The following is a 16992-nucleotide window of genomic DNA, read 5'->3' on the forward strand; positions in this document are numbered from 1 at the left end:
GCTACCATTACATGCTACCAGTACATGCTACCAGCACATGCTACCAGTACATGCTACCAGCACATGCTACCAGTACATGCTACCAGCACATGCTACCAGTACATGCTACCAGCACATGCTACCAGTACATGCTACCAGCACATGCTACCAGTACATGCCACCAGCACTTGCTACCAGCACTTGCTTTCAGCACTTGCTACCAGCACTTGCTACCAGTACATGCTACCAGTACAAGCTACCAGCACATGCTACCAGTACATGCTACCAGCACATGCTACCAGCACATGCTACCAGCACTTGCTACCAGTACAAGCTACCAGCACATGCTACCAGTACATGCTACCAGTACATGCTGCCAGTACATGCTACCAGTACATGCTACCAGTACATGCTACCAGCACATGCTACCAGTACATTCTACCATTACATGCTACCAGTACATGCTACCAGTACATGCTACCAGCACATGCTACCAGCACATGCTACCAGCACATGCTACCAGTACATGCTACCAGCACATGCTACCAGTACATGCTACCATTACATGCTACCAGTACATGCTACCAGTACATGCTACCAGTACAAGCTACCAGCACATGCTACCAGTACATGCTACCAGTACATGCTACCAGCACATGCTACCAGTACATGCTACCAGCACATGCTACCAGTACATGCTACCATTACATGCTACCAGTACATGCTACCAGTACATGCTACCAGTACATGCTACCAGTACATGCTACCAGTACATGCTACCAGCACATGCTACCAGTACATGCTACCAGCACATGCTACTAGTGCATGCTACCAGCACATGCTACCAGCACATGCTACCAGCACATGCTACCAGCACATGCTACCAGTACATGCTACCAGTACATGCTACCAATACATGCTACCAGCACATGCTACCATTACATGCTACCATTACATGCTACCAGCACATGCTACCAGCACATGCTACCAGTACATGCTACCAGTACATGCTACCAGTACATGCTACCAGTACATGCTACCAGTACATGCTACCAGTACATGCTACCAGCACATGCTACCAGTACATGCTACCATTACATGCTACCAGTACATGCTACCAGCACATGCTACCAGCACATGCTACCATTACATGCTACCAGCACATGCTACCAGTACATGCTGCCTGTTAATGCTACCAGCACATGCTACCAGCACATGCTACCATTACATGCTACCAGTACATGCTACCAGTACATGCTACCAGTACATGCTACCATTACATGCTACCATCACATGCTACCAGTACATGCTACCATTACATGCTACCATCACATGCTACCAGTACATGCTACCAGCACATGCTACCAGCACATGCTACCAGTACATGCTACCAGTACATGCTACCAGCACATGCTACCAGTACATGCTACCAGCACATGCTACCAGTACATGCTGCCAGTTAATGCTACCAGCACATGCTACCAGCACATGCTACCAGTACATGCTACCATTACATGCTACCATTACATGCTACCATTACATGCTACCAGCACATGCTACCATTACATGCTACCAGTACATGCTGCCAGTACATGCTACCAGCACATGCTACCAGCACATGCTACCAGTACATGCTACGAGTACATGCTACCAGTACATGCTGCCAGTACATGCTACCAGCACATGCTACCAGCACATGCTACCAGCACATGCTACCATTACATGCTACCAGTACATGCTGCCAGTACATGCTACCAGCACATGCTACCAGCACATGCTACCATTACATGCTACCAGTACATGCTGCCAGTACATGCTACCAGCACATGCTACCAGTACATGCTACCAGTACATGCTCATGCTTTCTTCACGGACAGCCTCCCGCTCATTCATTATTATAATGCAGAGCTGTACCAAGCCACGTAAGATTGGGGGAGGGGAGGGAGGTGGGGCACATACCCCCAGTGCGCCACCCCCTGGCCCTGTAATGATGATCTTCATCATCGTCATCATCATTTATAATATTATTATAATTATTACCAGTACATACTCGTGCTCTTAGTAATCACATTATTGCCCTCTCCAAAACTCCCATCGCTCTCAAATTCCCAGCTCGTTACTCGCTTAGATCTACCCCTGTATCTGTAGATAATAACCACTATCGTACAGAGAAGGCTTATCATGATAAGCACCCCCTCTATGAGCCACAAGCCTCCAAGGTCGCTCGCTTTCATCACGTTAAAACCCTTTTTCTTCTTACAAATAATGCGGCCCATCCAGTTATCATAGAGCTGTTCTATCAGGGACTGTTCTTGGAGAGTCAGCACTTCTTTCGAGACCTTGTCTTTCCAGTGGGACCCCCTGGGGAATGCGAAAGCCCAGCTGGTGATACCGAGTTCTTGTGAACCAGCGAGAGCCAACTGGCATTCTGGATCTATGTAGACGGCGTATTCAAGCGAAGGTCGCTCTCCTATGTAGCCTGTCAGTTCGCTGAGATGGAAAATAATAGGCTCTGTTAACCAACTATGTAGCCTGCTTTATAGCCTGACTACTGGAGTAAAATAGCTCGAAGCACACTACAATACAGAAATAAAAGGGTTCTATAAGCCAGCTAGGGAGTCTACTATGCACTTGCGATGAACAGGTCAAACAGCTCAATTAAAAAATTCAACTCTGTAGGAAACTATAAATGTAAAATGGTATATATATGGTATGACCAAAGTAAAATTGTGTCAAATTTGTGTAAAATTCGTACCCTTTCTTGACCATATCGACACCATGAACGGAGCCTTTCACTTGATGTTTCTTGATCTCTTTGTACATTTCAGCTATTCTGGGATCCCTGTGGTCCCTGAAGTAGATCTCATTCCGAGAATTTTTTGTTGTAGAGTAAGTCAAGCCGGTATTTGGTGCAGTCAGCTGAAAACATCACATACTTTAGTATCTTTTAAAGATGGACAATCACGGTGTAATGTGATTCCCTTACCCTTGTATCCAAGTTGCCCGATATGGGGATAGTGGTGTAATGTGATTCCCTTACCTTGGGGTCCAAAATGCCCGATATGGGGAGGGTGGTGTAATGTGATTCCCTTACCTTGGGGTCCAAAATGCCCAATATAGGGAGAGTGGTGTAATGTGATTCCCTTACCTTGGGGTCCAATATGCCCGATATAGGGAGGGTGGTGTTATGTGATTCCCTTACCTTGGGGTCCAATATGCCCGATATAGGGAGGGCGGTGTAATGTGATTCCCTTACCTTGGGGTCCAAAATGCCCGATATAGGGAGGGCGGTGTAATGTGATTCCCCTACCCTTGTATCCAAGTTGCCCGATATGGGGAGGGTGGTGTAATGTGATTCCCTTACCTTGGGGTCCAAAATGCCCGATATGGGGAGAGTGGTGTAATGTGATTCCCTTACCTTGGGGTCCAAAATGCCCGATATAGGGAGGGCGGTGTAATGTGATTCCCTTACCTTGGGGTCCAAGATGCCCGATATAGGGAGGTTGGTCTTGTCCACGATGTAATACGCGGCAAGGTTGGCCGAGTATGCTGCGACCACCACAAGCGAGATAAAACTAAACACCGTACTCAGCCACCGTCCCGTCATGCTCTGCGGCCTCATGTCATTCCCAGTATCACGGCCGAGTGCGATGCTAATTAAGTACATGGCGATCTCGAAGAAGGGGACATTACGGTGAAGAGCCTTCTCTGTGCCCCAGATGAGGACAATAAACAAGTGCACTATCCCAAGGACGCACAGCCAGGCGTTGAGGTCGAAAGGCAGGAGGAATTTGAAGACGTCATTCGGCTCCTGGTGCTCAGCGTTATTTATCTTGACAATTATAGCGAGACCGATCTTCGAGTTGGGTTCGGCGAAGTCTATGACTTTTGCTCTCTCGTGGGTAATAGCCAAGCCTACTCCCATGTCTGCCTCGTTGTGCATCAAATCCTCGACAATCCCATTCCAGTGTCCAGTCCTCTTGTTAAAGATCCCGAAATTTCCATCCTCGATATAATAATACTCAAACCTCACACCCAGCCGGCTTTCTATAATGATCATAAGATCAACTGCGATGCCATAAATGCAGTATTTCTCTGTTCTATTAAGGGCCTTGTATTTCCTCTCACAAACTCGTGACAAACCCAAACAGTCTGAGACGTTTTTGCTTAGCATCACCCAAGGCACGTACTCGACGATAGCAACTCGTAAAGTAGGCAGGACAGAGACATCCTCTGGGATGTACGGCCTGATTTTGCGGAAAGCGCTTTCATTGAACACTAGCTCACCGCCTCGCCACTCACCAAGATTGTACAGTGACGTTCTAGCCTCGACATCATGTCTTGCTATCATAAGATCGAGGTTGCTGACGTAGAGTTGGTTTCCATAGCGATTGTTCAGCATGACTTTGGTGTTTCTTGGAGACGGAATAGCAAAAACACGATTAAAGTACAACATCACATTAATTATGCAGTAACAGCTTTTATTTAGGTGTTTGCACGTTTATTTGATGGCGGTGGAAACGCAAAATAATAAAGGAAGGGGAAGGAGAACAATATAGGTTGGAGAGCATCAATAAAAAGAAATAAGAATTGGACGAAAAAGATCGATCACGGATTTGGGAAGAAACTGACGATCAGACAAGTTAAAAAAGACAGGAAGAGAGAATGTCAGACAAGTTAAAAAGACAGGAAGAGAGAATGTCAGACAAGTTAAAAAGACAGGAAGAGAGAATGTCAGACAAGTTAAAAAAGATAGGAAGAGAGAATGTCAGACAAGTTAAAAAAGACAGGAAGTGAGAATGTCAGACAAGTTAAAAAAGACAGGAAGAGAGAATGTCAGACAAGTTAAAAAGACAGGAAGTGAGAATGTCAGACAAGTTAAAAAAGACAGGAAGTGAGATATGTCAGACAAGTTAAAAAAAGACAGGAAGAGAGAATGTCAGACAAGTTAAAAAGACAGGAAGAGAGAATGTCAGACAAGTTAAAAAGACAGGAAGAGAGAATGTCAGACAAGTTAAAAAAGACAGAAAGAGAGAATGTCAGACAAAATAGAAAAGGCTGAAAGAGACAATGTCAGACAAGTTAAAAAGACAGGAAGAGAGAATGTCAGACAAGTTAAAAAAGACAGGAAGAGAGAATGTCAGACAAGTTAAAAAAGACAGGAAGAGAGAATGTCAGACAAGTTAAAAAGACAGGAAGAGACAATGAGGAGGACTAGAAGCAATATTAGATGAGTGCAAATGTGTGGTTATTTATACAACCACAAAAGTAGGAAAGAGAAAGAGGAAATTCAAGGAGATCCTCACCCAGTCACCTCTAGGATCATATTCACTCACCTGTACGTATTAGCATTCACGTCGAGTCTGCCGTCTTCTTCTGAATACGTGACATGGCACGCATTCGATGCTGCGATTCGCTGATTGATTTTGCCAGTATGGTTCAATATATCCTTCACAAACTCCAAAAAAAAAACCATATTCTTTTTTTCTCGTTGGGCGTCTGTCGATTTGTTTTGCGATGGTTGCACTATAAATGTTAGACTGGGAAGTTTCTCCGTTACTTTAATAACTTCTAGTCGAGTTACTGTGACGATTATCCACGCAAAGCTAGCAATAGTCATTTCCAGGTTATTTGCTGAAGGTTGAATATTTTTCCAGTCAGAGATATCGTCAATAAACAGAACTATTATATTGACCCGCGCATCCAGCAAGTTTTTCAACAAGTCTCTCACTGGCTTATTGCCTAATTGCTCGGTTTTTATAATATCAAGACTGCTTTTTCCTGCTGTTTGATGAAGGAAGGAAAGAAATTCTGCGCTTTGCCAAGAGTTTGTGGTAATGACAGCAAATCGCTTCCACTGAATTTTCTGAAAGACGTGTGGAATTGCGTAAGCTAGGCGGGATGACAGCGAGGGCAGCGACAGGGCCGGAGAGTTCTACAAATTGAAGAAAGGAATATCAAAAGATGAGTCAACGGCTAAAACACACCTGACGAATACGGAGATAGTTGATAAAAATATTTTTGCAACCATATGTATTGAATGGTAAAGTGAATCACTTAAGAACAGGTGGAAAAATAAATTTGGTTGACAGTCAATTTCTGCATATCATCTGAATCCTATCCTCTAAATTCTAACACAAATTTCTTTCCATTGCTTTATTTTTGTATATTAGAAGACATTTACTTACCGTTTTCAGGTCAGGCGAAATATCAAAAACTGGCACATTCAATCCATGTAATGCGGCGCTTGAAAATATCCTCTCTCCGTTTTCTCCCCTGGAGACCACAACATGCACTTCACTTTCGATTTCTCGACAAAAGCGTTCGACATTTTCCAAAAGACTCCCATTAGTATTTATCTCAGCTATTCTAGACTCAAAGAAGACGTGGGCCGTCCCGTTACTCTTAGAATTGAGTTCTTCCACAGCGTCTTGGAAGATTGACTTTGAAAAGTTTGATCCAAATATTCCTCCAATTATAATCACTTTTGAATACAGCGGCAAAAATAGCGAGAAAAGTACAAAATTCACGCAAAAAACAAACTTTGGGGGTTCCATTCTTGAAAGCTTTAAATTGTGATTGAATGTGATAGGAATTTTTTAGCAATTCCAATCTTCAAATTACGACTCGTATATTAATGTGAAAATCCCTTCTCGTTATTTGCCCATTCGCATGTTCGCTTTAATTTCATTTCCCTCCATTCTCATTTGTATAGTATAATCTTTTGTTTGTGTTTAATAAGAATTAGATTTGGAATAAGTAATTTTGTAGTTAATTATGATTTCTCGGTTATTCATCAGTTTCTGTCAAACGGAAGCCGTAGTATTAGCGACGTCCGTTTTCAAGCCAAGACAACTGCATTAAAGATTTTATAACTTCTTACGTTTAGATTTTGAAGCAAGAAAATTTTTTAATCGCTGTTTTTTTAGCCGCGGGGGAGCGCAACGATCGAGAATCAAAGAACAAAGAGCAACTAGTTGGGCGGTAATGACCTACTCAAATAGTCATTGTAACAACGCGTTTTTGTTTTGTTTTTGTTTTTTTTCTTCAAATATTGCCAAATGCGTTGATTTTTTTGTAATATTCTATCCTTTCTAAATAGAATTGGTCTTTGAAAAGCCTGGCTCACGGTTAATGTGGGTGAATCAAACGGAGAGGGAAATGATGGGAAAGATCTGATATTATTGTGGACACTATACTTGAAAACAATAAAAACAAAGACGTGTTAACATGCAAGGTCCAATTGAAAGGATTGGTTTTATATGTAACACGCACTGTTTCTATTTCCCTCGCCTCTGCTCCTCCCTTATAAAGATATTTCTCCTCTAAAAGCACCAAGCAATCGACGGAAAATTGGCTGCTTACCCTGGAGCCAACTGTCCCATTATAAGTAGACAAGTCCCATGCCGATCTCAGTTCTCGAGTAGTTGCGTAGCAACCGAAAGGGGGGAAAGAGATAAAATGCATAAAAAATATATTTATTCTTAGATTTACAGCTTGCACGTTAATACGGACTTTGTAACCCGTCAGATGTCAAGATAAAAATTGTTATAATGTAATAAAAGCTTAGAATTTGTAAGAAATGAAAAAGAAGAGTGCCAATGAACCACTCGTTCGTGTCGTCGATTCCTGCATTGTTTGTATCTATTGTTTGTATCTACCACTGTTTAATAGAATTTTTATTTGATCAATGCAGTTGATTTTTGGGTCTTTCTCATACTTCCTCTTAGGTATAGTGGACTTTTCCCTCCCATCTAACCACTATTTGAACATGCTTAGGGATCCAGCACTTTCTTTCTTTGGATTTGACTTTAGGGAAAGACTGCTGAGTCTCCGTGCCATGAATAGAATAGGCCAAAATAGCCATACAATTATTTAAAATTAACACAAACTCATTACATGCCCCTTTGATCTCTTGTCAATGAATAGTGTATGAATAATGAGTCCAAGCCACAATTCTTATTAGCAACATGTTGGTTTAGGGGTAGGTGGATTATAGTAATCCTTGAATTTGTCTTCTTTCTTGATAGGCTTTGCATGGTTTACCAGGTATTTTGCAACAGTCTGCAGTAAATGTTCAACGCCATCTCCAGTCTTTGAAGAAGTGTCAATGGTCCCTAAAACTGCATACCCCTGCTTGTCAAACTTATTCATAATTTCATCTTTGTTTGTGCTCTGCTCATCGAGGTCACATTTACTCCTGATAAAAATTCTCTTGGCCCCTGCAGCGTGCTGGCTTGCATCGATAAGATACCACTTAAGTTCATCAGCTGAGTTCATATCATCAGAGCTGTAGACATAAAGTACCACTGCGCTCCCTACATAATGACTGCGTGTGAGCGTGTGACGCTCATCCATACCCGCAGTGTCCCAAAACTGGATCTACAAAGAAGGATTAGTGTCAGAAAAACCATGGTGTGCAGGCTTGAAGATGAAAAAAGGTACAGGTCCATAAGGGTTGGGGAGAAGGGAGGAGGCACTGATCCATGGGGGTAGGAAGGGGTGTGTGTGTGTGTGGGGGGGGGGGGGGTAGAAAGCACTGATCCATGGGGGTAGGGGGGGGGGGGGTAGAAAGCACTGATCCATGGGGGAAGGGGGGATAGAAAGCACTGATCCATAAGGGAAGGGGGGATAGAAAGCACTGATCCATAAGGGAAGGGGGGATAGAAAGCACTGATCCATGGGGGTAGGGGGGGGATAGAAAGCACTGATCCTTGGGGGAAGGGGGGGGGGATAAAAAGCACTGATCCATGGGGGTAGGGGGGATAGAAAGCACTGATCCATGGGGGTAGGGGGGATAGAAAGCACTGATCCATGGGGGTAGGGGGGATAGAAAGCACTGATCCATGGGGGTAGGGGGGGGGGATAGAAAGCACTGATCCATGGGGTTAGGGGGGATAGAAAGCACTGATCCATGGGGGTAGGGGGCATAGAAAGCACTGATCCATGGGGGAAGGGGGGGATAGAAAGCACTGATCCATGGGGGTAGGGGGATAGAAAGCACTGATCCATGGAGGTAGAGGGGATAGAAAGCACTGATCCATGGGGGTAGGGGGGGATAGAAAGCACTGATCCATGGGGGTAGGGGGGGATAGAAAGCACTGATCCATGGGGGTAGGGGGGGGATAGAAAGCACTGATCCATGGGGGTAGGGGGGGATAGAAAGCACTGATCCATGGGGGAAGGGGGGGGGGGTAGAACGCACTGATCCATGGAGGTAGGGGGGGGGATAGAAAGCACTGATACATGGGGGTTGGGGGGGGATAGAAAGCACTGATCCATGGGGGTAGGGGGGGATAGAAAGTACTGATCCATGGGGGAAGGGGGGGATAGAAAGCACTGATCCATGGTGGTAGGGGGGATAGGAAGCACTGATCCATGGGGGTAGGGGGGGATAGAAAGCACTGATCCATGGGGGTAGGGGGGGGGATAGAAAGCACTGATCCATGGGGGTAGGGGGGGGATAGAAAGCACTGATCCATGGGGGTAGGGGGGGATAGAAAGCACTGATGCATGGGGGTAGGTGGGGGGATAGATAGCACTGATACATGGGGGTAGGGGGGGATAGAAAGCACTGATCCATGGGGGAAGGGGGGGATAGAAAGCACTGATCCATGGGGGTAGGGGGGGATAGAAAGCACTGATCCATGGGGGTAGGGGGGATAGAAAGCACTGATCCATGGGGGTAGGGGGGGGGATAGAAAGCACTGATCCATGGGGGAAAAGGGGGGATAGAAAGCACTGATCCATGGGGGTAGGGGGGGATAGAAAGCACTGATCCATGGTGGTAGGGAGGATAGAAAGCACTGATCCATGGGGGTAGGGGGGGGATAGAAAGCACTGATCCATGGGGGTAGGGGGGAGGGAAAACGGCACTGACCCATGAAAGTGAGGGGGAGGTCACTGAACCATCGGGGTAGGGGGGGGAGAGAAAGCACTGATCCATGGGGGTAGGGGGGGAGAGAACGGCACTGACCCATGAAAGTGAGGGGGAGGTCACTGAACCATCGGGGTAGGGGGGGGGGTAGAAAGCACTAATCCATGGGGGTAGGGGGGGAGAGAGAATGGCACTGACCCATGAAAGTGAGGGGGAGGTCACTGAACCATTGGGGTAGGGGGGTAGAAAGCACTAATCCATGGGGGTAGGGGGGAGAGAGAATGGCAGTGACCCATGGGAGTGGGGGGGGGGGGGGCACTGACCCATTGGGGTAAGGGGAAGGAACTGATCCATGGGAGTAGATAGGAGGGAGGGGGCACTGGCCTGTGGGGGAGGAAAAACTAATCCATGGATGTTGGGGGGGGGGGGAGGGAGGAGGGCACTGACCCATGGGGGGAGGGGTAAGCACTAACCCGATTCATGTTTTCATTCTGGCTTAACATCATAATTCTGACCAAACTATTTTCTTTGTTGGCCTGGATCGGGTTCCTAGAAAGCAGGTTAACGCTAACCCAGGGATAAACACCCTTTTTATGCAATCAAAAGTCGAGATAGCTGTATTTATTCCTGAGTTAGTGCTAACCTTCTTTCTAGGAACCAACCTTTGGGGTCTGACATTGACATCTGCATGCATTTTTAGGAAGCCCAGGAAATCATCCCAATCATTTTTGAAGGCCGAACATTCAAACATTAGCCGGGGGGAGGGTGGGGAGGACCCCACCCAATGGCGCCTCTCATCTTTTGTCACTCAAATCCAAGATGGCGGCCACGAACTATGATTTCGAGATTTTGGGGGTTTTTCTCACAGAAAACAGCATCTAAAGCCTACAGGTAGGCTATTGGAAACTAAAATTCACAGCTACATTAGTAGTCGATTGGTTATTTATTTGTTAATCATTCAATTGATTGCTATTGATTATCGATTTTATTGAATGTCTGGAAAGCAGAGGGAGAGGGGAATTGATTGTCAATCAATTGAATCAGCTATAACCAGCTTCGTGTGACTCTCAACTAGTCATTGACTGACCAATAGCATTCAATATAAGCTTAAGTACTAAACAAACAGTTTCCATTGATTGATATCGATTTTTCGATTTATTTAATTCTATAATAAAAATTTGAGAAATGAATAAAAAAGAAATATAAGTGTGCTTTAAGTGTATGCAACTTAATCAAATCATTATAACGAACTAGCAGTCGTACCTTGACCATCTCTCCCGTTTCAGCAACAACAACTTCTTTAACGCAAATGTCTGGAGTCATATCTCTCGATTCTTTACCATAAAACTTCTCGTCCCGAATGCGCAGAAACAATGACGTTTTTCCAACACCTCTGAAACCTGCGAACACCACTTTATACAATGGCACTTTGGTGTGGTTCGCGGAGGATTCCAAGCTGGACTGCCTGCTATACGGTCGATTCTCCACACCAGTCGCCATATTGGTGCGTGCGAGGTTTAAGTGGGGTGCTTGGGGGACCTGTGGATTTTCAGATGATTAGATTACTAAATTCTATTTTTTGACAATAAACTGAACAAGGATTCTAGAAGAATACGAGGTCATAATTGTGCAATGTATGAATTTTGAAGCTTTTTTCTTAGTGGCAAAAGCAGTATTGAATAAAATTATATTTTATGTGGGTTTCCTGTGGTGGTCTATAAATGGAGGCTGGGACTAGTTATAAAGTCCCCGAAGTCGAATAAATATTGCAAAATTGCTCTTGATTATTGAGATTTCTGCATGGAAAGTCTTCATGTAAATTATAGGTTATAATGGTAAGTGTTGAGTGCACATACTTGTTCTATTATTTATTTATTTATTCTTAACTTGCTTACTTTTCTTACTTTTTAAAGAGAGGGGTGTTGTACGTTTTGATAGGAACCTACAGATAGCTTGAAATCAATGTGCAACTATACTAATAAGGGTGCGTTTGTTTTACTCGTGATTCTGGAATTAGAATGATTAGAATAGAAAAAGCGTGCGTTCGTTTATCCCGCGTTCCCATTCCGGAATGGAATAAAGGAAATCCCATCCATTCTTCTACCTGTAGCAGAATGACTCGAATGCCATTCTGAACATTCTCTACCAACCATTCCCATTCCAGAATGATAGGGAAAAAAAGCGCCCTAAGTAATGAGTCTTAGTATGCAATCAATTTACGCATGCGACTGTTTACAAAAATAATAGTTTTTCTAAAACTATTAAGCCTATAAAGTGATTCTAAAACAGGTAATCGATCAGAGTGTTAAAACTAATCAATAGAAATTGACTCTATCTGTCATCTATTGAAATAAATGACCATTCAAAAGCCACAATTTTGACTTTTTTTGAATTGGTATTACTCCCAAATTTAAAGTAAAATGATGTGATTTTCTCAGGACCTTTGTGGCTCGGCAACCCTATTATTTCTATTCAGGCATAATTGTTATTGTTCGTCAATTGATTAAAGAGCCCTTCTCAGCCACACCTTTGTTGTTGTTTTAGTTTAATATTGCCATACAAGCAATGTGATAAATTCTCAAAATAGCTATGTAAAAATGTTTTGTACTTCATTTACCAAAATCCAATTAAATAATTTAAATTGCTTTCCAAATCAGGAAAAGGCTCTTTAAAAATACCAAATATAATATTTTATTATATCGCTACAATAGTATGGGCGCTCTGATTGACTGAATAAGCAGGCAATATTTTCCCATCTCCCGGACTGGCAGGCTGTTTTTTCTGTATCTGGACTTTTTTTCTTATTGTTTCCATAAACATCACCTTGTATTTGGCCAAAGGTGCAAATAGCCCAAAAAGTCATTGACTTAAATCATGGTGCTTGTAACAATGTTGAAAACAACACTGGATGGTCTGACATTTCTCCTAACAGACCTCAAGCTCGGCTAATAAGAAGTTAGTATATTCCATTTTAAGGGTTTTTTTCCTCCATTTTTAAAGATGGCAGGCCCAGAAGATGAGGTCTACAAGATTGCTTTATGTGGCAAGATGGGTGTTGGGAAGACATCCATCTATACCAGACTATCCACAGATGAGTTTCCTGAAGAAGAACAGTCTCTTCATCACATTGATCAGTGCTTCATACCTTTAGTGTGCATTTGCAATAAAAAGTTAAAGGTACCATCTTATCCCCTCTTTGGCTGCTCGGAGTTCCCCCCTGTTGCACCAACACCCTGCTATACTTTGGACATTGAATAATGGCCACAAACTAATATACAAACCAGAATTATATTCAACACCTATAATGAGTGGTAGAAGCTAAAATAAAAACAATAAGAAACTATGCAAGAAGTAAGCAAAGCAAACTTGGTAGATTCGGGCCATGAGGCAACAATATAAAGTTAACAAAAGCATTTGTCTTGGGAGTCACTGGTAGCTGGGTCCCACAACAAACAAGTTCTAAAACATGACAACCCTTCTTTAAAAGATTCCATTTAAAAATACAAAATTTGCAATGCCTACGCACCCCTGCCTCCCCCCCCTGCCTCCCAGACTGCAGGCCCAATCTGTAATCTGTTTTGCCGCTTTCAGCCCACCATCCCTTGCCTACATGCGGAATTCGTAATCTGTTTTATTGCTTGCAGATACATTTATGGGATACCCTTGGAATGGAGGAATACGAGTCTCTAACTCGTAACCATTACAGCAACAGCAAAGTGGTCTTGGTTGTGTATAGTCTTGATCTTCCAGACTCTTTGGCACAGGTCAAAGAGTGCACTCAGTCAGCACAAGTCAATGCACCTGCTGCAAAGATTGTTCTTGTTGCAAACAAAATGGACCTTCCAAATTATAGAAGACTTGAAACAGATCTTCGTGTCAAGGAAATGTTTCCTAAGACTGAGTATGAACATCAATTTAGGATATCAGCAAAGACTGGAGAAGGTTTGAATGAACTAAAATGTTTTATTTGCAAATGTTTACACAAACTGTCCCGGCATGACAGTAGTAGAAGTAATCATAATGTTAATAGTGATATGCAGAATATCTCACTATCTGGGACCTGTGTACAGCGCCATCATAGACAGTGTTGTGTTAGACACTAAGAGATAGGTGATGTGCAGAATATCTACTTGGATCTGTGTACAGCACCATCATAGACAGTGTTGTATTAGACATCGAAAAATACAGCTGACACAAACATCCTCCCTCCTATCTTTTAGTAGTAGCGACACAAGCATCCTCCCTCCTATCTTTTAGTAGTAGCGACACAAGCATCCTCCCTCCTATCTTTTAGTAGTAGCGACACAAGCATCCTCCCTCCTATCTTTTAGTAGTAGCGACACAAGCATCCTCCCTCCTGTCTTTTAGTAGTAGCGACACAAGCATCCTCCCTCCTATCTTTTAGTAGTAGCGACACAAGCATCCTCCCTCCTATCTTTTAGTAGTAGCGACACAAGCATCCTCCCTCCTATCTTTTAGTAGTAGCGACACAAGCATCCTCCCTCCTATCTTTTAGTAGTAGCGACACAAGCATCCTCCCTCCTATCTTTTAGTAGTAGCGACACAAGCATCCTCCCTCCTATCTTTTAGTAGTAGCGACACAAGCATCCTCCCTCCTGTCTTCTAGTAGTAGCGACACAAGCATCCTCCCTCCTGTCTTCTAGTAGTAGCGACACAAGCATCCTCCCTCCTGTCTTCTAGTAGTAGCGACACAAGCATCCTCCCTCCTGTCTTCTAGTAGTAGCGACACAAGCATCCTCCCTCCTATCTTTTAGTAGTAGCGACACAAGCATCCTCCCTCCTGTCTTCTAGTAGTAGCGACACAAGCATCCTCCCTCCTGTCTTCTAGTAGTAGCGACACAAGCACCCTCCCTCCTGTCTTCTAGTAGTAGCGACACAAGCATCCTCCCTCCTATCTTTTAGTAGTAGCGACACAAGCATCCTCCCTCCTGTCTTCTAGTAGTAGCGACACAAGCATCCTCCCTCCTATCTTTTAGTAGTAGCGACACAAGCATCCTCCCTCCTATCTTCTAGTAGTAGCGACACAAGCATCCTCCCTCCTATCTTCTAGTAGTAGCGACACAAGCATCCTCCCTCCTATCTTCTAGTAGTAGCGACACAAGCATCCTCCCTCCTATCTTTTAGTAGTAGCGACACAAGCATCCTCCCTCCTATCTTTTAGTAGTAGCGACACAAGCATCCTCCCTCCTATCTTCTAGTAGTAGCGACACAAGCATCCTCCCTCCTATCTTCTAGTAGTAGCGACACAAGCATCCTCCCTCCTATCTTCTAGTAGTAGCGACACAAGCATCCTCCCTCCTATCTTTTAGTAGTAGCGACACAAGCATCCTCCCTCCTATCTTTTAGTAGTAGCGACACCAGACTGTGCAGACAGTGCATTTTTTTAAGTATTATTAGAAGGATATAAGAAGCTTTGAAGATATGATAAAATCAATTTGTATAAAGTACCATGTATCATAGTTCTATAAAATATATGTGAATCAATGAAAGCAGTAATACACCTTTCTAGCCTTGGTAGTTGAAAAATCCTAAGTTTTTTTATCTAAACATTTTTTTCTAAAGTTAAAACTCTAAGTTAGTTTTCCCAGCCTGACTTGGTTGGCTATAGTCTTAACAAGCTACAGAATACGCTTGAACAAATCTTTTGTATAAAATATACATAATTATTCGTGAAATTTAGCCCCTACCAAATAGTATTTGATAGTAGATAAAATAAGATCTGAATTTAGATGTTAAGTTTTACTTAATTTTCTAAACTATCGAATGCTTTACTTCTGTCAACTTATAGCAAATAATCCCGGTCTAGTATTACAGTATTTCTGAATCGCGATATTTATTCACTGTCCCGTGAGAAAATGTCAGGCAAGAAGAAAATAAAAATAAAATCATATGATTATTCCTTAGATTCTAATTCGATTCTAATGATGACTGTATAATGCTAACAAAATGTTTATATCATTTTGTATTTTCCTAGGGGGGTCTCTTAGTTGATGGAACATTAGATATTCATATTTTTTTATCATTCAGAACCACCAGCATCTTGTTTTTATACAGACATGCATCTACCGCGTCGATGAGGGCGTTTATTCTGCTTGAGGCGTTATTATGTAATAAGTTATACCCTGGGATGCAAACAGAAGCACCCTTTTCACCCCCACCCCCACCCCCAGCAAAAAAAATATACTTAATTGTTTTTTTACATTCAATTATTTTATATTTGCCACCTTTTCCTCTTTGATTAACGGGCGTTGCCCCAAATACATTATGAGACGTATGTTTGTAAGCTGATAAAGGACTACGAGAAGCAGACGGGGGTGATCGTCGGCAAAATAGATAACAAATTGGGTGTGGTCAGAGGAATTTTCAATCCTAAGAGATAGGAGAATCGGAAAAACCGTTCAACATCAACTAAGGGATAGGATTTGGTCGAACTTTATACCCTAAGAGATAGCAGAATCAGAAAAAATCTTTAATACCCCCTAAGGGTAGCAGTTGGCCAAAATTTAATGCTCTAGAATATAGGACGACAGCCCCCTTCAACCCGGGGCAAATAGAGCATCATTTTCTGTAGGTTCATATAGTTTTTAGTTGATTTAAAGAGTTTACAGCTTTTATTAGGGTCGATGATTGCATGGAAAAATTATGAGTTAGATTTGGTGAATCGACTAGACTTCTCGATGAAAAACTACGGGTAGATAAGTGGATCAAATGAACGCCGCTACGCTGTAACATGGCAAGAATCTACTAACGGTGGTATTGACTGCAGTGATCCCAAAATAGAACTTAATTTTCTGCTCTAACATGCGGAGATACTTTTTCCTCAAAATGAAACTTTTCGCATAATTGTGTAACAACCACTCACTATTCCATGCAAATGCCTTTTTGTATTTCTAATGTGACCTAAACAACCCCTCACTATTTGATACAAATGCCTTTTTGTATTTCTAATGTGACCTAAACAACCCCTCACTATTTGATACAAATGCCTTTTTGTATTTCTAAAGTGACCTAAACAACCCCTCACTATTTGATACAAATGCCTTTTTGTATTTCTAATGTGACCTAAACAACCCCTCACTATTTGATACAAATGCCTTTTTGTATTTCTAAAGTGA

The 16992-nt window shown here is 42.8% G+C and overlaps 2 protein-coding genes across 2 annotated transcripts; one reads left to right on the top strand and one right to left on the bottom strand.

Moving 5' to 3' along the window:
• Positions 1 to 1981: 1981 nt before the first annotated feature.
• On the bottom strand, positions 1982 to 11465 carry LOC5508544 (glutamate receptor ionotropic, NMDA 3B). Its single transcript, XM_048721066.1, has 6 exons — positions 11120 to 11465; positions 6168 to 8361; positions 5316 to 5914; positions 3452 to 4394; positions 2735 to 2898; positions 1982 to 2469 (listed from the first exon to the last, which is right to left on the bottom strand). The coding sequence occupies exons 2-6, from the start codon at positions 6534 to 6536 to the stop codon at positions 2016 to 2018; spliced, it is 2529 nt and encodes an 842-aa protein (XP_048577023.1). The 5' UTR covers positions 6537 to 8361; positions 11120 to 11465; the 3' UTR covers positions 1982 to 2015.
• Positions 11466 to 11574: 109 nt separating this feature from the next.
• LOC5508546 (rho-related GTP-binding protein RhoA-A) lies at positions 11575 to 15788 on the top strand. Its single transcript, XM_001629062.3, has 3 exons — positions 11575 to 11691; positions 12857 to 13033; positions 13501 to 15788. Exons 1-3 carry the CDS (start codon positions 11689 to 11691, stop codon positions 13957 to 13959), a joined length of 639 nt encoding a protein of 212 aa, XP_001629112.2. The 5' UTR covers positions 11575 to 11688; the 3' UTR covers positions 13960 to 15788.
• Positions 15789 to 16992: the final 1204 nt, after the last annotated feature.

This window comes from Nematostella vectensis, chromosome 13 (assembly GCF_932526225.1).
Source record: "Nematostella vectensis chromosome 13, jaNemVect1.1, whole genome shotgun sequence".
NCBI classification, from domain to species: Eukaryota; Metazoa; Cnidaria; class Anthozoa; order Actiniaria; family Edwardsiidae; genus Nematostella; species Nematostella vectensis.

Excerpts from the sequence above, each read along its gene's own strand:
- LOC5508544 (XM_048721066.1), bottom strand. The coding sequence starts at position 6,536 with ATGGAACCCCCAAAGTTTGTTTTTTGCGTGAATTTTGTACTTTTCTCG. Across the intron at positions 5,915-6,167 it reads TTTCGCCTGACCTGAAAACG|AACTCTCCGGCCCTGTCGCT; the intron begins GTAAGTAAATGT and ends TTCAATTTGTAG. Across the intron at positions 4,395-5,315 it reads GTGAATGCTAATACGTACAG|AAACACCAAAGTCATGCTGA; the intron begins GTGAGTGAATAT and ends TCCGTCTCCAAG.
- LOC5508546 (XM_001629062.3), top strand. Across the intron at positions 13,034-13,500 it reads TTTGCAATAAAAAGTTAAAG|ATACATTTATGGGATACCCT; the intron begins GTACCATCTTAT and ends TATTGCTTGCAG.